A 27,880-nucleotide genomic window follows, 5' to 3' on the forward strand; every position below is an offset into this window, starting at 1 on the left:
GGAAACAGAGTCTGAGCTTCAGAGCCAATGAAGAAGTAGTTATTTTCTGGATAGCTCTTGCCTTTTGTAAATCAGCAGGGTCTGTGTGACATCCCTGCAGCTCAGTCCATGCAAGCACAACTACCCTGCCAAAATATTGAGAAGGATTACCACGTTTGACCTTCAAAAAAAGAGAAGACACCCATTAGGGGCAATGTATCTGTATTGGTATATGGGCTCATGTTGTATTAATGTACTATACATACTATAACATTAATATAATGTGATTTCGTTGATACCGATACAGTATACCCTCAACATATGCACAATCAAGCTGTCACCTCTCAGAGGAGCGATTTCCTGGTCCCCACAGTGGTGGGGAGCCGAGAACCAGTTAGCAGCCTGACTCCTGGCTCCCCTCCACTTGCAGAGCCTGGAAACGGAGAAGGGCAACAGCCTTGGTTAGTTTCCTGGCTCTAAGGAGTGGAGGGGAACCGGCAGTCAGGGAGCCCCTGGTTTGTGGCTTCCCTCCACTGGCTGGCACCAGGAAACTGACCAAGGCTGTTGCTGTGCTCTGTTTCCCCTCTCTGCAAACAGAGGGGAGCCGGGAGCCAGGCTGCTGCCTGGTTCCCAGCTCCCTGCCACTTGCAGGACCTGGAAAACTGACCAGCTTTTGTCAACTCCCAGCCAATATGCAGTTGCTGTATCTTCTTTTAACTTCGTTCTTTTTTCATCCTTCCCAATTCCACAAAATTGTTCTTTCGGATATGCAATTTTTCTTCTCTGTTTCTCACCTCTTTTAAACAATGTGCTATAGCACAGGACTTGCAAGCTGTGACAACATAAATGAGCGAGATTTCAGGAGATTAATAGTGAGACTGTAAGTGTCTCATTGAAACACAGTGCAAAATCCTTTATCAGGCAAGAGAATTACTTTTAAACACTACCTTCAGAATAAGTCAAAATAAGTGAGTCTCATTACAAATGAATGAGATTTGGCACCAAGCAGTGTCACTTAAAACTCGGCAGTTAGGGAAAAAATTGTGCAAGATAGATACTCTAGACAGAGAAAAGGGAAAAGTGGAACTGCTTTTGCCACATCTGGTGTAGATCTCATCTTCTAGTCTGGTTGAAATAGAACTTAACTGACAGAGTTTTAACGCTTTATGTGTTGAAATTTAGGGGAAAAATGGTTCTTCAATACCATAATTATACAGTGGAAAAACACACCCTAATTCTAATATATAAGCCTCTCTGTAAGAATGCATTGTAAGGAGAGTACTATGGTGCCTGTGGAGTATTTAGAAAAGAGATGAATGAAAAAATAAGGATTTGCTGCAGCTTTTTTATGTTTAAAGATCAATGCCAAGCACAAAGAACTACAGTAGATACGACAACTCTTCCTCAAAAATTTCATTTAAAGCTTATCGTCAATACAATAGAACAAAGCTGACACATAAGAATGGAGTTCAGCATTTTACCTGAAACTATTGTTCAAAGCTGCAGAAAATTCAGGATGTTTTCTGTATCTGAATTTCACATCTAGGTATTGCCAATACATGTCTGCCGATTTAGGAAATTAAGGCTGTGTCTACACTTGCCCTCAGCTTCAAAGGGGACATAGTAATCAGGGCCATGGGAGATTAAACTAATGCAGATCTGTGGTGAATACGCAGCACTTTATCAGGCTAATTTTCCACTTCAGCAACTTTGAATTTTCAAACCTCAAAGTGCTGGCATGCATGTAGCCGTGGGCGCTTCGACGTGCTCGTGCTACTTCGTATTCCCTTTACTCTTCAAAATTCTGAGGAGTAAAGGGACTTCAAAGTAGTGCAGGCACTATTCACTGCATTCACTGCAGCACTTCATCAGTAATCTCCAGTGGCCCTGATTACCATGTCTCCTTCAAAGGCAAGTGCAGAAAAAGCATAAGTAGAAAGCTGGGAGACAAAATCATAATGATATTATTGCAAGGTACATGAAGAAAAAATATTTAGGATGGTAGAATTGAATAGTTAATGTTATAGTATATGTAATACATTAATACAACATGAGCCTATATACCAATACAGATACATTACCCCTAATGAGTGTCTTCTGTTTTTTAAAGGTCAGACATGGTAATCCTTCTCAATATTTTGGCAGGGTAGTTGTGCTTGCATGCACTGAGCCACAGGGATGACACACAGACCCAGCTGATTAATAAAAGGCAAGAGCTATCTAGAAAATGACTACTTCTTCATTGGCTCTGAAGCCCAGACTCTGTTTCCTACTCCTCAGAAGCTTCGACCAGTCCCTGCCGTGACCAGGGCTGCTGTAGTACCTTCCAAAACAAACTGAGGGGTTTTGCTGGTAAATGTAAAGCAAACTCAAGATAGAATCAACTCTGAGGCATTTTTATATTGCTGTTGGGCAGGGCAATGTGCATCCTTTGGGATTTGGGATAACCCACTGCCTGTCTCTCCCTCATTAAAGATATATATATATATATATATATATATATATATATATATATTGGGCCTCATGGCCTTCCTGCTTAGGACACTTCGGTGTGGGAAAAATGAATGACAATGGACAGAGTCTCCTTGAACTGTACACGTACCACAATCTGTGCATCACAAACACATTCTTCCGAACGAAACCACAGCACAGAGTGTCGTGGAGACACCCACGCTCGAAGCACTGGCATCAACTAGATGTGGTCATCACTAGGCGTAATAACCTCAAAAACATCCTTCTGACACGCAGCTATCATAGTGCTGACTGTGATACAGATCACTCACTAGTTTGCTCCAAGCTCAAGCTGAGACCCAAGAAGCTGCATCACTCTAAACCTGCTGGAAGGCCCCGCATTGATGCCAGAAAGACGGCAAACTCGGAGAAAGCTGAAAAGTTGAGAGAGACCCTCCAGGAAAATCTGCGCAGGGGCCCTGGGAGCGATGATGCGACATCCAAATGGCAACATCTGAGGGATACAGTTTACAACATGGCCTTGTCGGTGTTTGGAAGAAGAGCTAGAAACACGAACGACTGGTTCGAAGCTAACTCCGATGAGATGATTCCAGTCATTGAAAAGAAGCGCGCTGCACTCCTGGGCTACGTCTACACGTGAAGCCAACATCGAAATAGCTTATAGGCTATTTCGATGAATAACGTCTACACGTCCTCCAGGGCTGGCAACGTCGATGTTCAACTTCGACGTTGCGCAGCACCACATCGAAATAGGCGCTGCGAGGGTACGTCTACATGCCAAAGTAGCACACATCGAAATAAGGGTGCCAGGCACAGCTGCAGACAGGGTCACAGGGCGGACTCAACAGCCAGCCGCTCCCTTAAAGGGCCCCTCCCAGACACAGTTGCACTAAACAACACAAGATACACAGAGTTGACAACTGGTTGCAGACTCTGTGCCTGCAGCATGGATCCCCAGCTGCTGCAGCAGCAGCCAGAAGCCCTGGGCTAAGTGCTGCTGCCCACGGTGACCATAGAGCCCCGCAGGGGCTGGAGAGAGAGCATCTCTCAACCCCCCAGCTGATGGCCGCCATGGAGGACCCGGCAATTTCAACGTTGCAGGACACGGATCGTCTACACGGTCCCTACTTCGACGTTGAACGTCGAAGTAGGGCGCTATTCCGATCCCTTCATGAGGTTAGCGACTTCGACGTCTCGCCGCCTAACGTCGAAGTTAACTTCGAAATAGCGCCCGACGCGTGTAGCTGCGACGGGCGCTATTTCGAAGTTAGTGCCGCTACTTCGAAGTAGCGTGCACGTGTAGACACAGCTCTGCAGTGCAAATGCTCACCGAGCCAGAGTACCCAGCAAGCACTTAGAGAGGCCAGAAGAACTGTACAGCAGACAGCCAGGCACTGTGCCAACAACCACTAGCTCCAGCTATGCAGCGGCATCCAGACCTGTACTGACTTTGGTAATCTCAGAGGAATGTACGAGGGTATGAGGAAGGCATTAGGACCCACCCAGAACAAGATGGCACCTCTGAAATCCAAATCTGGTGAAGTCATCGCTGACAAAGCCAAACAGATGGAGCACTGGGTTGAGCACTACTCCGAGCTGTACTCACGCGAGAACGTTGTGGTTGACGCAGCCCTCGATGCTGTCGAGCTCCTACCAGTAATGGACGAACTGGATCAAGAACCGACTGTGGATGAACTGAAGAGAGCCATCGACAGCATTGCAGCAGGAAAGGCCCCTGGCCAGGATGGTATACCACCAGAGGTAATCAAATGTGCCGCGGACACACTCCTGGAACCCCTACATGAGCTACTGTGCCTGTGCTGGAAAGAGGGTGAGGTTCCACAGGATATGCGCGACGCTAACATTGTAACGTTGTATAAGAACAAAGGAGACAGAAGCGACTGCAACAACTACCGTGGAATCTCCCTCCTAAGCGTCACTGGTAAACTGTTCACTCGCGTCATCCTTGGCAGACTCCAGAAGATTGCTGAGAGGGTGTACCCCGAATCGCAGTGCGGATTCCGCGCAGAGAGGTCTACCATTGACATGGTCTTCTCTCTAAGGCAGCTGCAGGAGAAGTGCAGGGAGCAGGGAAAGCACTCTACATAGCCTTCATTGACCTGACCAAGGCCTTTGACTTGATCAGCAGGGATGGTCTGTTCAAACTGCTCCACAAGATAGGTTGTCCTCCACTGTTACTCAAGATGATCCAGTCATTCCACGAAGACATGAGAGGAACCATCCAATATGACGGCGCATTATCGGATGCTTTCAGAATCAGGAGCGGCGTCAAACAAGGATGCGTGCTTGCTCCGATACTGTTCGGGATCTTCTTCACACTCCTCCTGAAGCATGCCTCTGGATCTTCAACAGAGGGCATCTTGCTGCACACAAGATCTGATGGGAAACTGTTTAACCTTGCAAGGCTGAAAGCTAAGTCTAAGGTGCAAGAAGTCCTTATCAGAGACATGCTGTTTGTAGACGATGCTGCTGTAGTGTCTCACACAGAAGACCAGCTTCAAAAACTGCTGGATCAGTTCTCCAAAGCGTGCAAGGACTTTGGGCTTACCATCAGCCTAAAGAAGACAAACGTACTTGGTCAGGATGTTGCTGAATCCCCATCAATCAGCATTGACAACTGTACGTTAGAGGTCATCCACGAGTTCGTTTACCTCGGGTCCACCATCACTAACACCCTGTCGTTGGACACTGAGCTAAATAGGAGGATCGGAAAAGCAGCCACAACTCTGTCCAGACTCAGCAAGAGAGTGTGGAATAACAACAAGCTCTACACTCACACCAAAATGCAAGTCTACAGAGCCTGCATCCTCAGCACCCTCCTTTATGGCAGCGAGAGTTGGACCCTGTATGCCCGCCAGGAAAAGAGGCTGAACGTCTTCCACTTGTGCTGCCTCAGGCGCATCCTTGGAATATCATGGAAGGACAGAGTGACCAACACCGCCATCCTCGAGCAAGCTGGAATCCCAACTATGCACACCCTCCTCAGGCAGCGTTGGCTCTGCTGGCTTGGCCACGTCCACAGGATGAGTGATGGAAGGATTCCAAAAGACATCCTGTATGGTGAGCTAGCCTCTGGCAAAAGACCTCCCGGATGCCCCCAGTTGCGCTACAAAGATGTCTGCAAGAGAGACCTCAGAGAGGTAGACATTGAGCTGGACAACTGGGAAGAACTAGCAGACGACCGCAGCAGATGGAGGCAGGGGTTACACAAGGGCCTTCAGAAGGGTGAGATGAAGATCAGACAGGTAGCAGAGGAGAAGCGAGCGCACAGAAAGCACAATAAGGACTTGCCAAACACCCACTACATCTGCAAGAGATGCACAAGGACTGTCACTCTCGTGTGGGTCTTCATAGTCACAATAGATGCTGTAAATGAAGTCCTCAACTGAAACTTTAAAGGGCGCGATCCATAGTCTATGCAGACTGAAGGATGCCTACTACTATATATATATATATATATATATATATATATATATATATTGCATATAAAAGGGTATCTGCTCCTTATGTTATTCAAAATAATATTTTCTGGCTTTTCTGATGAGAGCATGTTCGAAACTTTTTATTTCTGTTAGTACTGCAGAAAGAATCCAACTTTCAAATTTCTTATGGAGCTTGGAGGACTGGCAATTTTGGAAGAAAAATCTTCACTTAGGCTGCATCTACACTAGCAAATACTTTCAAAAATTTTTTTGAAATAATGGAGCTCTTTCAAAAGATCCCATGGAGTGTCTACACACAAAGGCTATATCTACATTAGTCCCTTCCTTTTGGAATAGTAATGAGCAAGTTGGGAAGATGCTAAAGAGGTGCTGCTATGAATATGCAGTGCCTCATTAGCATAATGGTGGCCACACGCAATTCGAAAGCACCGCTTTCAAATTGTGCGCCACTCATGTAGACCGGCTTTTCGAAAGGGTCGTCCGGACTTCGAAAGCTCCTTCTTCCTATTTGATTTTAGCAAGAAGGGGCTTTCGAAGTCTTGGTGGGTCATTTCAAAAAGCCTCCATCTACGGGGTGGTGCGTGATTCAAAAGCTGCGCTTTCACATCGCGCGTGGCTACCATTATGCTAATGAAGCACTGCATATTCATAGCAGTACCTCATTACCATCTTCCCAACTCACTCATTACTATGCATCTTCTGAAAGGGTGGGGCTAGTGTAGACACAGACAAAAAGTGTTTTTTCTAAAGTAAATTCAAAGAATGAAGCAAGACTTCTGAAAGTGCTCTTCGTTTCCTGTTTCAGGGAGGAGAAAGAAAATGTGTGTAGATGCACCGCAGGCCCCTTTTACTGAAAGAGCAGTCCTCATGGGGCCTAATATTTTGGTCCCTTGCCTGTTCTTTCAAAACAGTGGGGGTTGTGTGGATGTTGTTTTGAAAGAGCAGATCATTCTTTTGATCAACTTTTTTTGTGTGTGTATGCACTCTTTCGAAAGAAGTTCTTACAGACGAGAGCTTCTGGAAGGGCTTCTTTCAAAAGATCTCTGTAGTATAGATGTAGCATTATTAAGTGAGCAGATATGATCTGGATTTTTGAAAAGAAATAAAGGTGTAAACCTCCAGGCCGTTTCTACACAGGCACTTCCTTTGGAAGTGGCATGCTAATACAGGGAGTGAAAGATGCTAATGAGTCACAGATGCAAATTCCCCTCACCTCATCAGCATAACATCACATGATTTAGAGTCCAGAACACCGTTCTTCTGGACTCCAAAACGCCGTGTAGAAGCGCGGCCACCCCGGGGGAGGGGTGTTTCTGGAAGGAAGCCCTTCTTCCAGGGGCCCCTTCTTCCTGAAAATTTGTGGGAAAAAGGGGCCTCTGGAAGGAGGACTTCCTTCCGGAAGCCACTCCCGGGGCTGCGCTTCTACATGGCATTTTGGAGTACAGAAGAACGGTGTTCTGGACTCCAAATCATGTGATGTTATGCTAATGAGGTGTGGGGAATTTGCATCCGTACTCATTAGCATCTTTTGCTCCCTGCATTAGCATGCCGAAGGAAGTGGCCTGTGTAGATACAGCCTCAGTGTAATTTTCAAGTCAACTTTCAAATTAGAGCTACACTGGTATAAATCAAGAGTAATTATATAGTCTTAAATAAATATAATGTTAATCTCAAGAGCTGTGTCTACACTTGCATTCCTCTTGTGAAAAAGGCATGCAAATGAAGGAAATCAAAATGCACATGACACACTGATTTACATATATGGTGCCTCATTTGCATATTATCCTTTCAAAAGAGCTTCTTTCGGAAGAAAAAAAGCAGCGTAGACAGGAGGCTTTCAAAAAGAAACCCCATCTTTGAAAGAATCCTTCTTCCTCTTTTGTTTCAGGAAGAAGGGTTCTTTTGTTGTTGGGGTTTATTTTCGAAAGAATGCCATCTACACTGAGATTTTTCTTTCAAAATACTTTTGAAAGTAGAATATGCAAATGAGGTGTCAGTTATGTAAATTAGTGTATCGTTTGCATGTTCAAATTCCTTCATTTGTGTGACTCTTTTGAAAGAGAAATGCAAGTGTAGACACAGCTTAGTAGTATAACTGAATGGAAATTGCTCTAGAGCTTTATTAATCTGTCATTTTTATGTATGTCTTTTTTCATGATGGGAGAGGGGACTAAACCTGAGTTAGCTCCATTTCATGTCACTCAATTGCATGCACCTTTCCCTATTTTACAGCTAAAGATGTTTCCATAAAAGTCAACCAGTTCTGTTCAATGTCTTCATCAATGATTTAGATATTGGCATAGAAAGTACGCTTATTAAGTTCGCAGCTGATACCAAGTTGGGAGGGGTTGCAACTGCTTTGGAGGATAGGGTCATAATTCAAAATGATCTGGATAAATTGGAGAAATGGTCTGAGGTAAACAGGATGAAGTTTAATAAGGACAAATGCAAAGTGCTCTACTTGGGAAGGAACAATCCGTTTCACACATACAGAATGGGGAAAGACTGTCTAGGAACGACTACAGCAGAAAGGGCTCTAGGGATTATAGTGGACCACAAGCTAAATATGAGTCAACAGTGTGATGCTGTTGCAAAAAAAGCAAACATGATTCTGGGATGCATTAAGAGGTGTGTTGTGAACAAGACACGAAAAGTCATTCTTCCGCTCTACTCTGCGCTGGTTAGGCCTCAGCTGGAGTATTGTGTCCAGTTCTGGGCACCACAGTTCAAAAAAGATGTGGAGAAACTAGAGAGGGTCCAGAAAAGAGTGAAAAGAATGATTAAAGGTCTAGACAATGTGACCTATGAAAAAAGGTTGAAAGAATTGGGCTTGTTTAGTTTGGAAAAGAGAAGATTGAGGGGAGACATGACAGTGGTTTTCAGGCATCTAAAAGGGAGTCATAAGGAGGAAGGAGAGAACTTGTTCTTCTTGGCCTCTGAGAATAGAACAAGAGGCAAAAGGCTTAAACTGCAGCAAGGGAGATTTAGGTTGGACATTAGGAAAAAGTTCCTAACTGTCAGGGCGGTCAAACAGTGGAATAAATTGCCAAGGGAGGTTGTGGAATCTCCATCGCTGGAGATATTTAAGAACAGGTTAGATAGATGTCTATCAGGGATGGTTTAGATAGTACTTGGTCCTGCCATTGGGGCAGGGGGCTGGACTCAATGGCCTCTTGAGGTCCCTTCCAGTCCTAGTGTTCTATGATTCTATGAAATAGGCTTGCAGCCAGGTCTCTTTCCAAATATTATCCATTATTTATTATACTATCTTCATTTTCATCAGACTCTATGATCATAGTAAGTGACAGTACTCGGAACGTGGTTTTGGATAAACATTTTTTTTTTTAATTTCAGTGTAGATTGATAAGGAAATGTACAGGGCTGGGACATATTATAATTATAGTTACTGTATAGTGAATCACACCTGGTGGGGGAAAAAGACAGGAGATATTCTAGTTTTGTCAAGTAAAATAAAGGATATAGTGATGCCCAATGAAAAATGAACTGTTCTAATGGAAGGTAGAAACACAAAATTCATTGGTCTGCAAAATATCAGGTATGAATAGAAACACAAAACCATGTCTTCACAGCTGATGGTTTTGTGAGAAAAATTGCTAAGTGAAACAGATGTTTCTTTCTTTCTCAGCTTGGCTGTCATGAAACACAGATGCCCATTAGCCAAAAGAGCTACGTGAAATGTTTTATGCTTAAAGTAATATACTGGAAAAAAAAATCCACCAGCTTATTATTTATTTATTTATTTATGCCAGCTACCCAGCTAATCAGGAAAGACAAATCACATTTCATCTAGTACAATATACCTATGTTTTAACAGAAATATTTTAAATAATATAGTATTACATGTTTCTGATATTAGTACTCCATGTGGCTATTTTGCTATAAAGTTTATTTTGCCCCATTGGGATAATTCTGTGTTTGAAGTCAATGTCAGAGGACAAGCTTTCAGTCTCACAATAGAGTAAGGCTGGGACATATTACAGAAGTTATTTCATTTCTGACACACAGAAATGAAATGTAACAGTGCTTTGAGTATAAGCTGGAATACTGTCTACCTCCTAACTTCCGTCCCATGTGTTTTACTGTTTCATTCCTTCAGTTGCCATTGTAGGCTGACATACAGACCTTGCAGGTTAAGGAAAGAGTGAGTGTCTTACTGCAGTATGTGTGTTCTGTTTAAGGAGGACTGGGCACCATGATCCTGCCCCTGCAATGTCTGTGACACCATGGTAATATGTCCTCCTGTGAGTTCTTCTGAAGTCTTTATGTGCTAAGTGTGGAAACTGCAGACTCCTTCTAAACATTCTGCTTTGCCGTCGGGCAGTCAGACAGCACAAAAAAAAGCGTGTTCCCAAAGTCTTATATTTAATTACTTCTTTTTCATTTGGATGCTCTGGAGCAAGGCTGTGCTAAATACAGCCACTGGGCTAGATCCATCATGCTGAGCCTCTGGATCCTGTGTGTGGGAGCATTCACCCTCTCTCTGCATGCCCCACCTCTGCTAACTGCTCTGAAAAACCATCTGTGGGGCTCTGTGAATTCTTTGAGCCTGGTGGAAGCTTCTCACTCTGCCCCCTTCCAAAGGAAAATCATGCAGCTCCTATTGGCCAGTTTCTGACCTGTAAGAGCTGCCTGTTTGCAGGGCAGGCAGCATTTGAAGCGCTCCTCCTCTCTCCCCCTGGGCTTGCAGTGTTCAGCTCAGAGCAGCACACATGGGCCATGCAGCTGCTCTAAGCAAGGACATGGAAGGCATGGTCCTTGGCTAAGGACCTTTCTGAGCTGCTGGCCAGGAGCCACCCAGATAAGTGCCTCCCAGTCGGAGCCTCTCTCTGGCACCCCAGCTCCCCCCTCCCCACCGTGATTCCTGCTCCCTTACCCAACATAACCCGAACACTCTGTACCCTCTGCTCCTGTACCCCTTACATCCTCCCAGTCCTTGCATACCCTCTTATACTCCTTCTCCAGGTCACAGTCCTCACCCAGACTTCTATGTTCTATCCCCACTCATAACCCCAATCCCTGCACCCCTTCCTATGTCCCTTCACCAGTCAGAACCCTCCTACTTGCTTCTGGACCCTGCACCCCAGTCCACTACCAATGCCTCTCCTTCACCTCCCTTTTACCTAACTCCCTCTCAGATTCCACACACCCCTCCTGCACTACAAAACCTAAGCTCCCATCTGCACTCAACCTCTATCCCAGACACCACACCTCCTGCATTAATATCATGGAAGACTGTGGGCCTTGACCACTTACTAAATTCTTAGAGTGCCTCCCAATTAAAGTTATTCCCCACCCCTGTTGTAGAGGAAGATACTCTTTACTGACTACATGTTGTAACTGTTCCAAATGCAGTGGATGACGAGGAACAGTTAAATTTCCACCAGCAGTTTATTAAACACTTTTGTGTACCTACATAGCAGGTGACAGATGGTTCAAAATATGACAAATCTCTGAAGCTCAGCACAGGTTCATGATCCCTTTTTGAGATATACAGTTCCATTTAAAATTCATAACAAACTAATCTAAAATATTGTAATTGTTATGCACAGTACTACAGCAAAAATAGGGACTCCTATGTCTGTCTCCATTCTGCACTGCCTTCATTCAGAATGTCTAGATATGCTACACTCATTATATGACAAATGGAAACCATCCAAGTTACATAAAGCAGGCAAGCATCATGGAGTCAGTCAACTAAAACTTTGTTTAGTCTTGGAAAATTTTCAGGATTCACCCTAGTAAATATATAAATACTAAAATTATCTGCCAAGAATGGATCCATGCATTTATTCAACATATCTTATGGACATGAAGGAAATAGATTCCCCAAATTACTATACAAGTAAGTTGAATAGTTGTTTAAGATGGTTCTCAATAAAATAATAACCAACTCAGACTTTCCTTCACCCCTCAAACTGGAATTATCATTTGAGTTTTTGCAGGAAGGGAAGGGGACTCCACTCTTCTCTCATTACAGTTTTGCATCACCTTTATTTGCTGGCTGCCTACAAATGAGAAAACCTAAGAAAGCTTATTTTTCAGCAAGAGATGTAATCTAATTCACAAATGAATGAGAGTTGAAAGTGAGTCTATAACCCCACGTTAAACCCTGACATTGTTTCAGTGTCTCCCACCTTTAATGCAGTTACATTTATTCTTGAATACAACATCACTCATCGCTTTATACCTGTGATTCTTCATCTGTAATCTTTGCCTATCTGCAATTGTGATGTGTGCTCCCAGCACCCTTAGCATTGGGAGACTTCTAGAAATTCAGTGCTTATCAGGATTGTGTAAGTACCTTTTGGTGACACTGAATATTTGGAGTGAATCTTACAATGATATGGTAAGCTTCTTATGATAAACCCAAGAATCTTGTGCAAGCACATCTCTAATGCAGGTGAAGTTAATTCATTCTGCATGTGCAACTCCCATTGAAGTTGTTAGAAATTCCCCATGCGGATGGAGAACAGATATTCCCTTCATCACTACAATAATTTGGCAAAGAAAATGTCCGTTTTAAATTAGCCTGTCACCACTACATGTAACCGCTCTGGCTGTGTCTTCACGTGCCGCTTTCTCTGGAAGTGGCACACCAATGAGCTATCCAGACAATGCTAAGCAGGCATGGATGCAAATTTTTGATGCTTCATTAGCATATCAGCATGTGGGTCGGACTCTGGAAGAAGTACAGCCCTTGGAGATCTTCCAGAAGGAAACCCTCCTTCAAAAATCCCTTCTTCCCCAAAATTTCCCTCCTTCTGGAAGGTCCCTGTGGGCCTCACATCTGCACGTGTACTTTGGAGTCCGGAAGAGCTTTAGCATACCACATGCTGATATGCTAATGAGGTGTGCAAAATTTACTTATGCTCCTCATTAGCATCTTGCGGATAGCTGATTAGCGAGCCGCTTCTTCTGGAAGAAGCAGCACGTGTAGACACAGCCTCTGTGATCTAAAAAGATAACATTGTAGTTCTGAAATATTTGACTTTGCTATAGTATTAAGAAAGTGGGATAACCTGTGACTCCATGCAATAATTTGGTATTTAAAATGACAGTATTATTGACTCAGGATTTTGCAATTGGAAATGAATTCTAAAATATTTTAAATACTGAACATATATATTTGTACACAGGTAATATATCACATACACAGAATATTCCATTTATGGGAGAATCCATCAAAAGCTTCTAAAAATGGGGGTCCCTGCAACTGTGACTTTGGCTTTGTTTGTTCAGCTAGTGATGAACAGGTTGTAGTTCCTTTAGACAATATACTTATTTTGGGGGATAGAGATTGCCTTGAGATGGGGGTTTTCCAAAAGGCCTTTGGGTCCCTGAGCACTTAAGAGAAAGAAGGTATACAGACTAACACAGCTACTTCTCTGTTACTATTTATAGACCTGCTATTCCTCTTTTCTCCCCAAATGGGGTTAGCATGGAACCAGGTTTTTAGGCTGTTGGGGGAATTGCAGTACTCATCTTCTTGGGACTGAGGAGGAATTTTTCCCTTATAGACAGATTGGCTGGGGCAGGTAAGAAGTTTTTTTCACCTATCCCACAGCAGCTTCAGGATCTGATGGGATAGGATCAGCTGTCATTTGTCACAGCTTAGTAGGTGGCAAATGCTTAGTAGAAATAGTCATTCCAGAGGGAGCCCAGTTTCCTTATAAGCCTGACTTGAAGGTGGATTTATGGAAGTGCCACCATTTGTGGCCTTGCAGAAACTGGAGGAAGGGTGCCTGACCAACCCCACTTCCTGCCGGTGGGCACTCCTGTAGATGGCTCCTTAAATGAAATTTTTGCAGTCCTGGTGCACCTTAGTTGGTTTAACAGGGAGGGCAGGTCTGCCTCTGGTAGGGTTACCATATTTGAACTTTCAGAAAAGAGGACACCCATAAGAGGGAGTGTATCTGTATCAGTATCTACCAACTCATGTTGTGTTAATGTAGTATATATACTAAAGCACATTAATACAATGTGAGTTGGTGGATGCTGATTCTGATACACTCCCTCTCAGTGGTGTCCTCTTTTTTGAAGGTTCAAATATGGCAACCCTAGTGCCCTCTGGGAGTTATAAATGAGTGATGTCCAAAGGCAACAGAATTCAAAATCAAGAATTCAGAGAAAAGAGAGCTCAGAAGATGGGAAGATTTGGAATAAGAGCTTCAGAAAGGGGGTGCTCCAAAGGAGGGAGCAGTGAAAGTTTTCTAGAGAGCAACAAACCAGATCAGCTGAGTGAAAATAGGAGGTGTTTGAGGGAAAGAGGGGGTTCACCTCCAAACTTTCCCAGGCTATAGAGCCAGTGTCAGAGAAGACAGGAGAGGAATGAAGGCTGAGAGTAGCACAGAGAGAGACTTTCTGAATCTCTGAGCTGAAGGATTGAAGCCAAAGGACTGAAATCAGGGAATAATACAGAGGTGAGCCCAAAGCTGCGTCTACACGTGCACGCTACTTCGAAGTAGCGGCACCAACTTCGACGTTAGGCGGCGAGACGTCGAAGTCGCTAACCTCATCAGGAGATAGGAATAGCGCCCTACTTCGACGTTCAACGTCGAAGTAGGGACCGTGTAGACGATCCGCGTCCCGCAACGTCGAAATTGCTGGGTCCTCCATGGCGGCCATCAGCTGGGGGGTTGAGAGATGCTCTCTCTCCAGCCCCTGCGGGGCTCTATGGTCACCGTGGGCAGCAGCCCTTAGCCCAGGGCTTCTGGCTGCTTCTGCGGCAGCTGGGGATCTATGCTACAGGCACAGGGTCTGCAAACAGTTGTCAGCTCTGTGTATCTTGTGTTGTTTAGTGCAAGTGTGTCTGGGAGGGGCCCTTTGAGGGAGCGGCTGGCTGTTGAGTCCACCCTGTGACCCTGTCTGCAGCTGTGCCTGGCATCCCTATTTCGATGTGTGCTACTTTGAAGTGTAGACGTTCCCTCGCTGCGCCTATTTCGATGTTGGGCTGAGCAACGTCGAAGTTGAACATCGACGTTGCCGGCCCTGGAGGACGTGTAGACGTTATTCATCGAAATAAGCTATTTCGATGTTGGCTGCACGTGTAGACGTAGCCCAAGAGCTGGAACAATAGGGAAACCTGGCAGAGAAATGCTCCAGCGAGATGATGGGTGTAAGGCATAGTGAGAGCCTTTATCAGATATGACACATATTGAAAACTTAAAAGCATTTAAAATATACCATATTTTATTGAATGTATATGGTAAAATATACATTTCAGTATGAAAAATATTGAATAATTCAGTTCTTCAAATCAAACCTAGTGGACTAAATGAGATAGGGAGCTGTGTAACAGGAAGCAGGGAAAGTGATATTGAAGTAAGTTTATCATAGCCAATTATGTTTTAGTATAGTATGATACAGGTTGAACCTCTCTCGTCTGGCACCTTCGGGACCTGACTGGTGCTGAACAAGAACATTTACCAAACCATGTGAGGTCAACATTGTCAAGCAGCATTACAACACTCAGGGCTTTTTTTCTGCCAGAAGGCCCCAGAATGGTGTTCTGGCACCTTTTTTCAAAAGCTGGCTGGGATGCTCCATCCAAGCCGCATGTGGCTCTTTAAGAGCCATTTACAGCTTTGGATACAGCCACCTGTGGCTGACTCTTCCTCTGCTCCCTCCCTGCCTTGAAATGCCAGCAGAGGGGAGCCACATGGAGGGGGCAGCCACTAGGAACCAGATGTAGAGGGTGAAGTAAGGTGGGTGGGTGAATCAGGGGGTGGGGGGCATCAGCTTGGATGAGTGTGCAGTTTAAGCTGGGGGATAGGTTGTGGCCACGTGGGGGGGAATGTTAAGCTGATGGGGGCGGGTTGGGACCACGTGAGGGGTTGAGCCACCGAGGGGGTTGAAGTAGCAGGAGAGGTGGCTCTGGAGCTGTATGGGAGGTCATGTTTCTGGGGGGGCTGGGTGTCTGGAGGGGGCAAGCTGCTGGGGGGTTGGAGCCCCCCAAGGACAGCATCATCAGCCCCACTGGGGGATAGAGCTTGGGCCCCACATGAGGGGGCACTTAAGCCTCCAGGGGCAGCTTGGGCCCTGCTGGGAGGCAGCTTGGGCTTTCCCTGGGTGGTTTGGGCCCTGCCAAGGGGCAGCTTGGACACGGATTTGGAGCTTGAGTTCAGCTGCCCTTTTTTTCTAGAAAAACAGCACTGCCAACACTTCCATTGCTTACTGGGCTGTTAGAAAACATGTAGGGGTAAACTCAGTGGTTTGAACACTGTGTGGTAAACCCAGGGTTGTGAGCGCAATCCTTGAGAAGGCCATTTAGGGATCTGGGGCAAATAGATTTTTAAAAAAATATATCTGTCAGGGACTGGACTTGCTGACCTCTTAAGGTCCCTTCCAGTTCAAGGAGACATATATATCTCCAAATACTGGCACAGAACACTGAGAGCCAAGACTGGTGGCTGAGGAAAAAAAAATATGGGAAACTTGGCCACACTTATGCTCTCATGATAAGTGGACATACAGATAACTAAATCATGCCAGACCACAGATATTGCTGGAGGAGTGAGGGATTAGACAGGTTCAACCTGTATAGTAAAACATTTGATATTATAGCTGTTTCAAAGTCAGAAACCATTAGTGAAGAAAGATATCTAGATAATATGATTTAAATCAATACTGATTGCTTAATACATCTGTTGCTTTTTACTTCAAATCATTTAAACTGTTTGACAAGCTTAAAAGTGATAATGATGTCGACTGAAATGTACTCCAGTTCAGAAGAAGGAAACATAACTAATAAGAAAAAAAAATTGTGTGACACACCACCAGTTGTTCTGTTTTCCTTAATTGTGATGTATCCTGACATGTCCTTTATCTGCTTAGTGAATTTACAACTAACACAGCAGGTTGTGAATTTTTAATAGGCTCTCTTCAGGGAAAGAAAAGGTCAACATTAACATAAAATTCTTCTTTAAGATTTGTGGCACAAATGTTTCACAGCAGAGAACAGGTGTTGCTGGAAAACTAAAATCTGCTACAACAGTCAAGCAAAAAGATTCTTTGTGTTAAGGAAGAAAGATGTGAATGCTTTAATACAGCACAATGATTGCAATGTGCCAAGTCAATGTAAATAGAAAATGACTGTGTTTTCTGTACTAATCTTGGTTTATTGCATGTAGAATGATTTCATGATCAATATAAAAAAAAAAACCTGACCCCTTTTTTAAAGTAAAAGATTTTCTTTCTCTCTTTCTCCTCTAGCTTCACTCTGACCAGGACAAGGGAGACGGGTCTCTCAAATACATTTTATCAGGAGATGGGGCTGGTACTCTTTTTATTATTGATGAGAAAACAGGTGATATTCATGCCACTAGGAGAATTGATAGGGAGGAGAAAGCCTTTTACACTCTCCGTGCTCAGGCTATTAACAGAAGAACTCTGAGGCCAGTGGAGCCTGAGTCAGAGTTTGTCATCAAAATCCATGACATCAATGACAATGAACCAACGTTTCCAGAAGAAATTTATACTGCAAGTGTTCCTGAAATGTCAGTAGTTGGTGAGTAGTGATTTCTAGTGTAAGGGAATACTTTTAACTATGATCTTTAAAGTAATCATTTCCCCAGACATTATAAAATCAGTTGTCATGTTTTTTTTATTCAGAGTGTAAATAATATTCGTATATTTCTTCACTGAGAATTATAAATGGGTTGAAGATAAAACCTTACATCTGGTGCAGAGTGCTGGAATTCAGGATTCAAATTCTGCAGCCAGATCCAGATCCAGATCCAATTTTTATGGTTGGAGCTTTTGTCTATTTATGATTTAAATACATTTTAAACTCTGTTGGAAACGGAATGAAAATATATTATTCATATATCATGGTTTGGTCCAGGTGAATTTTATCCATTCCTGAAGTCTATGAAAAAAACCTCAACAACAAAACTTCCCGTGCAGCATTCCCTTTCTTTTTCATAAACAGCAGCTCCTCTAATCTGCCTTTTTTTTTCTCATGAGTTGTATGGCTAAGGGACTATACTCCCTTTCTCCTGTCTTATAATGTTGGTGCATTGACAGCAGGCACCCCGAAGAAGCTTTTTTTTCATTTTCTGCCTTTCTTCTCCTCTTGAGAGGTGTGCACTTGGTTGTTACCCTTTTACCTGTCCCTCAACTTGCTGGTGGCAGTCAGAATGAGGAGGAGTTTACCTGTTCTTTACACTTCATTTCACCTTCTATTCTGGTTTTTAAACGAGGGCTTCACCAATTCCCCTTCTTTTTTTTTTTTTTTTTAACCCTCAGGGCTGGTACATGAGGTGGATAGGAGCTGTTGATATGCAGAATCTCAGGGAAAGAAATAAAATCAGTGTTACACACTGTCCTACATGTTGACAATGATGTTGTGGTAATTGTAAGCCAGGACAAACAACATGAAGAATCCCAATTCGCTCACATGCTGCTGAGTTCAGTTGGTATTGGTGTAAGCAAACTGCATAATTCTGGTCATATCATATCAGCTAACCTCTTCAAACTATAGAACAGCTCTCTGTATGTTAAAAACATTTTTTTCCGAAAGGATCCTGTAAGGTATTTTTATGGTAAAAAGTTGTCAATGTTAAAACAAAAATCACTATTTATGAAGTCAGCATACAGCTGTATATGTGATACTAGATTTCTACTATATTTAGAAAATGAAATAACTTGGTAACTCTGTGGTTATGCTTCCTTTTTAGTGGCTATGAATGTATGAATTATATCACATAATGTTTTGAGAAACCTCACTGACCCTGTTTAGTATTTGCAACTAATAGAATAAGACATGAATACTAAAAGATAAGAACCCCATGGAACTTCAACTGAATTGTTAACTAGAAGTATCTACTATATAGTATAAACCTTTGACCATCGCAAAGTTTCAACACTGACCCAAACCATTTTAATTTAAAAAGTAATGCATTTTCCAGAAGGCACTGCACAGGGTTATTTATACTGAGACCCTACAAATCTAGTCTGAATAATAATGAGATCACAACACAGTTATCTAGCTTCAGTGTTTTTAAAATGGAACCCAAAAGTAACATGGACTATATATAAATTACAGCTTTTCTACTACTGCAAGCCTTGGCAACTGTCATGCCCCTTCAGGTAAGGAAAGGTTTTGACAAAACAGTTCTGTGTCATATGGCAAGGAAGGCATATGTCAGCAGCTGGGATTGGAAAAGATATCCCAGATAATCAGAACCATTCTCACAACCGTCCTCTTAAAAAATCTCACTAGACTGTATATAAAAGTATGTTGGATACTTTTAATGCAAATGATTCAATGCCTTCCATTAAAGTATCTTCCTAATGTAAAGTACTTAATGTGAATGATTCCATGTTGGGTTTCAACTTGATTGTACTTACTATTAAATTCCAAACTACAAAAGCGCCCTTTCCAGTGCCATTATGTTGTTAAAACAAACCAACAAGATTGATGCATCTAGGACCATTCCAATGCAAATTCCGAAGGTGGATAACTAAAACTCATATACCTGGAATACCTAAAAAGAAGCAGTAGTTATTAAAGAAAGCAACATTTGTGTATTCCCAATATAATGAGCCAAATCCTGTCCCTTTTACTTATACATGTAGTCCCTTTGAAGTTAACCGGACTATCTTCTGGGAGTAAAGAACAAAATTTGCATCACTGTTTTAGCTTGGTTATAAGTACAGATACTCAAACAATTAATTGTGAACAATTTTATTTCATACACATAGCCTTTTCTTTTTCTGTTTATGAGTTGCCAGCAGGACTTTTATCAGGCTACAGGCAATATAAATCAAAAGTGACTCAAAAGAATAGTCTGTAAATAAAGGACAGTTTGCTATGTGGCATTCATAAGGTTTTCAGCTGAAAGCATAGGGCTTGTCTTTCTACTGCCTTCCACCTTTTACAGTCATATACCTAGGCAAAGTGGATGGTGAGTGCTGCCAGATGAGGATTCTGCACTCATATTCACTATAATAATGTTGCCCCTTTGTGCCCCAACTACTTAGCCAAAATTTGGGGTCTAGTACTTTTGTTTCATTTTGTTTGTTTCATTAGGAACAGGATCTGATGCTGATGCAGTTGTGCTTCTTTACTGTGACTATCTAGACTGTTGTTTGCATGAGCACAGCAGGAATCAAAAAGCAGAAGGGTCTCCAATGTCTTCCAAGGGCCTGTCCAGTCAACACCTAGACCCAAAGCTCTCCCCAGGCACTTCTCAAGGCAGCATTCACAGTGCTTGCCCCGGCCGTGTCCTTCATTTTCTGCTAATTCTTTTAGAGACAACATCAAATATACCCAGGCAAAGCCCTTTGCTATTATGCCATGCCTTTGCCTATGTTTTTTTGGTCAAGGTAGCTATTGTTTTGTATATCTGCTTCCAGTTTAATTGTTTCTCACATGTATTGGTAGTGAAAGGCAGATATGATTAATGTCACAGAGGTTTAACTGACCCCATAACTATAGAATGTTGTGCCTAGTCAGCACAAACATAGAAAATTACACAAGATGCCATGTGATGGTGCTTAGAATAGGGAGTGGTTGCAGAGGCAATCAAAAGTAAAAACAAAGCAATTACAAAAAAGTTAAAAATTTCACCCTGATTCAAAGGTGCACTTCAGCGGTCTTATCAGAGCTTCTGTTCTCTGATTAGTATTTACCCACCAAACCTTTTTCAGATCTCTTTGCACCCTGAGAAGAATAAGGTCCATTCTTTTCTCAAATGAAGTTATAAACCACTGAACTCAGACTGAAAGTGCTTTCTGAGCCATAACCATAATATCACATGGTATCCTTTTACCTCTCTTCTGCAATAATTGCCCTTATGAGAAAGGCCTATAGAATTTAATAGAAAATTACATCCTTTCTATGTGCTCTCTAAAACATCTGTTAGAATTTAATGGAAAATTCTATAAGTTTCTTGAGTTTTATGGATTCCTATTACATTTAGCCCTATTGGAATCTGCACTATTTCTCCATGAGGCCTCATCTTCTTTCCCAAGAATTCTTAAAAAACAGCCAATAACTGCTCTGCAGTTTCCACGGACAGTTTAGCCCAAACAATAATCACTTAACAGTTCCCTTTCCATTGCTTTCTGATTTAATATCTCCCAAGCAAGCCTGTCAGTTTTACCTTCCTCCCCAAGATTTTCCACAATTTGCAGAAGCAAAGAGTGTCAATACCAAATAGTCTGCCTTTCTTCACAGAAGGAAGTGTCCAGCAGCCGCACAAATGGTCATAGAGTCAAAAATGGGGACTGTCCAGATTTTAGGAGCTTTGCCTTATATAGGCAGCTTATTTCGTTTCCTGTCCACCATCCCCAGTAAATCCTGATTTTTCACACTTGCTACTGGTCGCCTTATCTCTAGAGTACAGGCACTGTCCCCTTTTGATCATTAAATACTCCAAAGAGAATAGGAAACCACTCAGGATTATTCCCTCAGTCCATCAGTCAGAGGAGCTGCCTGGACATGCATGCAGCAATATGCTGCTCTGGCTTAGGTGGGAAGTGGTAGCTAGGCATTTAGGACTTCTGCCTCTGGTTGTCATATGAGAAAAAATGTCTTAGAATGTCACCCTGCTGTATTATCTACTTTCATCTCTTGGTCAAGATATTTATTATCTTGTTCATTTTTCCTTTGCTTGTCATGGTCAAAGATGAGGATTGGGCATTTAGCTCAGTAGCCCAGTAAGGCAGATTGCTTCCATGATGTTTTTGTGTAGATTACTGAACATATCCTCCTCTTTTATTCTTTTCTTCACTGAGTTCCAAAGGACTATCCTGTATAACTTTCTTCTTTGTTCTTTCCTGTCCTCTTGGCATTTCGCTTGTTTTGCTGTGGTTTTCTTCTCATGGCTGCAGATAAATCCATTTTCTTTCCTGTGCTTTTTGCCTGTGGCAATTCTGCGCATTTCCTTCAGGCAAGAATAGAAGTTTCTGACTTTAAACCCGATGATTCATTTTATGATTTCACCCTTTCTTTCCTTTCAGTTATGTTTCTCTGTTCATTTCTTCCAGCCTCACTATTCTGTTCTTTAATCACTCCCTTAGCCTTATCTCACCTTATATCTACAGGGTTTAACAGCATAGCCTATGAATTCCCCAGGCTATGATTTTCTTTGTATCTCTGATGGCTGTCATCCTTCCTAGTTTTTCTTCTACCCAGTAATCTTTTCTGCCCTCCTGCATTATGGATATAAAAGTGCACTTTCCACAGGTGTAGCCTCCCTCTGGGTTTACATGTGGACTGCAACTTGGACATCCCACAGTTAGCCTGTCATCTTCAGACATAGTTTTCCTTTTGTCTTTCTCTTTAGAAGACTAATAGGGACTATTTATAACTGCTGCTGCTCTACTTGCAGTTTTGCTCCCTCTCTCATTAGTATGATATGTCCCCTTTTCTCACTGCGAGAGTATCAGAGCAATAATTGTTTTCTATAGCATGCCCATCTTATTTAAGTCACTCACCTTACTAACCCTTTGGGTAGTCTTCTTTTTTTCTTTATTTCCTCCTGTTAATTTCCCAGCAAAGCCGTCCTGCATCTGCTCTGCTAGAATCTCAAAATGACAGGATTTAATGGCTCATATGATTGCATTGCATCTTCACATTTCTCACCAAATTTTTTTCCCTCCACTGCTCACTAAAATAAAATCCACAGTCAGCTACATAAAAATCCAAGGAAGCATGATTATTATGTTGGTTTTTTTTAAATAAACCACCCAAAAACATTTGAATAAATCTCTAATGCTATGCTTGTCTCAGCTTCATTTTTGTACACTTTACTGGAATGCCATATACCTAGAAGCCCTTTCGAATATTATTTATAATAACAATAATAATATTTCTAATATTATTTTTACTAATTTCACCGTTTAATTTGTTGTAGGTAATATAGCACTTGTATTTCAAAAATTAACACACTGGAAACCATATGCAATGATTTCTCTTCCTTTGCTCTAGAAACAGCAGATAGGAGAACGGAGCAGAAAGGAGCTTCATGTGGAGTTAATCCGTGCTCTGCCACACATTTTCTATATGACTTACTGCTAGTTAATTGTTCTGCCTGATCCTTACCTTAAAGGCTAAAGTCATGATTATTTGTTAAGTGTTTTAAGATGCTTACTTGTAAAGCATAAAAAGTATATTAATATTATGCCCAATTTAGGTCAGACTTTAGGGTTATTCAAAAAGTATAATTATAGTTATTTTCAGTCATGCCTTGTGAGAGCTACAGTATCCACCAAGTGACTGTTTAGTTGCATTATGTAAATACTATGGGCCTAATTACCAGTGCATTAGTCCACTGAATGGCATAAAACTAGGATTTACCCCAGCATAAAACTAGATCAATACAATGGGGCTATACATTACATGTTATGAACCAAATTCACCAGTTTATTCCAGCTATTTTGTCATGTTAACACAGTAGCTGGACTGTATTTGCTTAATCTTGTCCCTTTTATGTCCTACCACAAAAAGGTATTTTCAGCTCCGTAAAGGCCCAAGTTTTATCTCAATGTGTTACTCTGCCTCCTCCAATTTCTTCAGGACTTATGGTGCGCATCCTGATCTCAGTGTGTTACTCTGCCTCTTCCCAATTTCTTCAGCACTTATGTGTGCGCATCCTAAGCACAGAAACTCACTGTAGGGCTGTATGGAGCAGAGTATTTGCAGATCTCCCTTCACCAGTAAATGTCTCTTAAGTGCACTGATTCCTCTCTTGGAAATTTGCTTTTTGTTTTATAGTCATTCCTGATTTACACCAACTGTAAGTTAAAGGAGGAGATTCAGATGTAGTATTTATTTCTGTAATACAATGAAGTGCTTAACCATCTAAAATACCGTAATATATGACAGAACATGAGAAAAGCATCATGTTTTCACGCTTTATCTAAGCCTGCCTTCATATAAAAAGGAAAGATTAATGAAAGATTGTGCATCACTAAGACATCTGATGCATTTGATTCAGTATTTTTCAGTACATTACTGAACTGGCAAACAAAGGAGAAATGAAAGGTTGCATTCATTTTGCTCGGATTTCCAAAAAGCTTTTGATACTGTTCCCCACAGAAGACTGATTCACAACAATTTGATCTATAAAGACTGGTATATGGGAGAGCTATTGAAATGTATTAAAACTGGCTACCAGACGTGAAACAAATGGCTTACTAAAAGGTACCTATAATTTTGCAGAGAGGTAATGGCTAAGTAGCATTTGGAAAGGGCAGTCAAGGTCCACTTTTGCATAACTTGAATGGCCTGAAAGAGGGTTTAGTTTAAAATAAAATATGGCTAAGTGTGTAGACAAAGCAGAAAGAAAACAGCTAACACATTCAAACTGATTTAAATAAATTAATTTTCTGGGCTGATTAGACACCTGCAATTCGGCATAGCCAAACAGAAGGCAAAAAGGCTGCAAGATAGGACATAATTTGAGCTGGTAGAATTATTTACTGGCTGTTCTAATCTTTTTTTTTCCTCCTTAGTTATTCTCAAAGCTCCTATTCTGGGTGACATGTCTGGATACATGCAAGGAACTTTGCTTTACTTTTTTGTCCCAGCCTTCATCCCACGCAAGGGCCAGATTCCCAGCTGCATCTTTGACTTCTGTAGGAGACAAAAGTCTAGCAAGTTTAGCAGGGTCTTTGCTTTGCTCCGCAACCAACATGCAGTCACTGGCCAGGCTCAACAGAGGGAAACAGGCTGCATAATTCACAGAGATGATGCAGCCCTGAAAAGTACAATCCCTCCACCAAGCCCGCCCACCATAGATGATATGACTCCACATTGACCTGAACATGGCATCATCTGGTGATAATTGATGATCCTGTTAATTTGAGTGGAAGCAGAATCAGATCTGTGGCTTTCCCCAGAAGGAAAATGTGTGCATGTTTGTCTAAGCTGCAGGTGGGAGCCTGCTTCCTGACCTGAGAAATTGGTTTGTGCTAGCTTGGCTCAAACCAGTGTGCTAAAAATAGCAGCGTGGACATTACAGTTCAAGTAGCAGCTCAGGTTCTGAAGCCCATTTGACCCCCTGGATCTGAACTCAGATGACTAACCTGATCCAGCTGGTGTCACAAAGCTATTTTTAGTGCATAAGCTGAAATAGCATATATCTACCTGAACTGGGACACTGGCTCAGAGCTGCAGCATAGCCTTACCCTGTGAAACTGCACAGAAAAACATTTGGCAATAGTGATCACTGCAGGTAGAGAAATGGTAAAAGTACAGGGAAGCATATCCAGAATAATTTAATTCATGCTTAGTGTACGGTTTGGCTTCAAATGAAAATGGTGTTGGATATTGGATGCGCACATTGAGAAACACAACAGGAGGAATATAATAGTTCTCAGAGAGGCACAGTATAAGATTCAGAAGACAAGAAGTAGATTGCTTTCTTAAATTCAGAAGGGACCAATAGATTATTTAGTCTGAGCTCCTGTATAGTACATGTGATAGAGTTTCACCCATTCAGTTCTGTATTGAGCTGAACAACAGATGTTAAACTAAAACATGTCTTTCTGAAAGGCATGCATTCTTAACTTCGGAAAATTTTACAAACTTCAAAGAGTTAACAATCTAACATAATACAATCAAAAGTGGAATTACAGCAATACATGTCCTATTACTTAGAAAGCTCTGTTTCTTAAGACGCATTGCTAAAATGTAGACAAGCTGGCACTTTCAAATATTTGTATTTTTACATCTTTAAGGCTATTCGTTAACTTTTGAAAATATTGATAAGGAAAAGCATAATTCATTTTGTTTTACTATATTGCTTTTATTTGTAAAAAAGCACGGAGCATCAACTTTCCCTTCATTCATTAAGGGTGCAAAGTCTTGAAGAAGTATGTAGGCCATGCATATGCAACTGAAAGGAAAAATGCAGAAAGAGGAGTGGACAGTTTTACTGTAATTTCATTTCAATATCCATTAATTTAATCCTTTCGTCAGCATTCAAACCATAAAACCAAAGAAAAATAGATCAATATATAGAAGAAAGAAATATTACCCAATATCCAGAGTCTTAGTACCCTTCAAAATTCAATCAAATAACATTCAAAGTTCCAGTTCCACTGAGGAGTCAGAAAATATAAGCATATTCTCCATTTTTTTTCCTCCAAACTACCCTACAAAGAAAACTTTGACTGATCTATTTTAGTCTTGGTAGAACTCACCACATTTGACTTCCTTTTAAGAAATGCTGCTAACTGGTCTGTATAAAGTGCATCTGTTTAAGAGCCCCTCCTATTTCATTTAGAAAGAAATGGAGAGAGTTCAACTAGTAAGTCTATAAACCAGGGGTCGGCAACCTTTCTGAAATGGAGTGCCAAAATTTCAGATTTTGACCCATGTGTATGGCCCGAGTGCCAGTGATACTTTTTGAACTCACTAATAGTCCTACTTACGACAGTCTCTCAGTGACATACATGTCAGTTTGCTCTATAATTCTTATGACTAATGCCATAAAAATACACAACAATAATTAGGGCTTTGGAACAATGAGGTCAAATAATTCAGTTTTGTTAGCAAAAATGTAAATTTATGATTGGGGAAAAGGAAAAGAAAGGAGTCTTTCACTGTGCTCTTTAGGCTGTCTTTGACTGAATGTCTTTATACAAAAACACAAATATTTAATTTCTTTATAAACCACTTATTTTTAATTAAAATATCAACAACAAAACACTCCCACATTAATTTCCCTTTGAATCCAAACCTCCCAGTGCCTCGTGCTGCATGGGGATGGGAGATGGGGGAGGAGCAGGAATGAGCTCCAAGTGCATGCTGCTGAAAAGTAGCTGGTGTGTCAAGAATGGCACAAGTGCCAGGGGTTGCTGACCCCTATACATGGCTTTAAGAGGAGGCATAGATATCATATTATCTGAATTGAGAGTTTAAAGATATTTTTTCCACTTAATATTGTGCTGCATCGTAGTCGTGTGGGACAGCGGTTTGCAATGCAGTGGGGGAAGATGTGAAATTTCAAGTGGGGGCACAGCACAATTGGCTACAAGGTCTCAGGCTCATGCATCTCATTACAAATGTTGAAGCATGCTATCGTTTATTTATGTATATGTGTGTATGTGTGTGTGTGTATTAACATCCATATACCAATCAGTAGAGTTTTTACACTCAAGACTTTTATTTTCTTAGACATGCCAAAAGATTTTTTTTCCTTTTTGGTATGAACATAACTGAAATTTCTGTCAGTTTGGATTACATTAGACAGGGTGGGGGAGGGGGAGCTGCTAATTTCAGGGGGGAAAAGTGGGGCTCTATATAAAAAGTTTGCTTACCCTGATGTATGATTTAATTTTGTAGTTCCTTCTGTTGTGTATGAAGGAATTTGCAGCAATGTGCTTCAGCACAAATTTAAGCATTAGTTAGGGGCTTCCATGCTTGGTGGTAGTATATGTGAGCCTCTTTTAAAACCACTCCCTTTTTGTGAATGGACAGAGTAAGAAAGGGAGCAAGCCTAGAATAGACAATGAAAATATATAAGGAGAAATGGTCTAAAGAGAAATCTTTATCATGCTGATCAGAAACTTAGCTATGCATTTCCTCTCAGCCTGGATGACTCCTTTTTAAAATTTCTATCACTCACATTCATGCTATGGTACTCATCGTTTTTTAACTTTGCCCTGGATGTACGATACTCCACAACGGTACTGTCTGGAATCAGGAGCCCAAGACCTGATCTTTAAATGTGTTGCAAGCAGATTCTGCAGTCCATCCACACACTATTAATTAGTAGACCATAATCTCAAAACTTAATTTCAGATTCAGGAACAAAAATTATAAGCACAAATAGCTTAGTCCATTTCTGCTCTGATGACTCCCATCATCTAGATGTACATATGGCTCCCTTCTTGATTTATAGAAATAAAAATGTACCTTCTCTAAAAGAAGAGTGCTACCTTTTATCAGTTCCCAATATGGTTCTTTGTTGTCACTAAGGAAATCTGTA

The 27,880-nt window shown here is 41.7% G+C and overlaps 1 protein-coding gene across 3 annotated transcripts in view; it reads left to right on the forward strand.

Annotated features, from left to right (window-relative positions):
* Positions 1 to 27,880, forward strand: part of CDH10 (cadherin 10) — a 108,485-nt gene that overhangs the window by 25,092 nt on the left and 55,513 nt on the right. For all 3 annotated transcript variants that reach the window (XM_074987802.1, XM_074987801.1, XM_074987803.1), the window contains exon 2: positions 17,148 to 17,442. In XM_074987802.1, coding sequence (XP_074843903.1) covers positions 17,148 to 17,442 — 295 coding nt within the window. The remainder of the gene's footprint in view (positions 1 to 17,147; positions 17,443 to 27,880) is intronic.

The sequence above is a fragment of the Carettochelys insculpta genome, chromosome 2 (genome assembly GCF_033958435.1).
Source record: "Carettochelys insculpta isolate YL-2023 chromosome 2, ASM3395843v1, whole genome shotgun sequence".
NCBI classification, from domain to species: Eukaryota; Metazoa; Chordata; order Testudines; family Carettochelyidae; genus Carettochelys; species Carettochelys insculpta.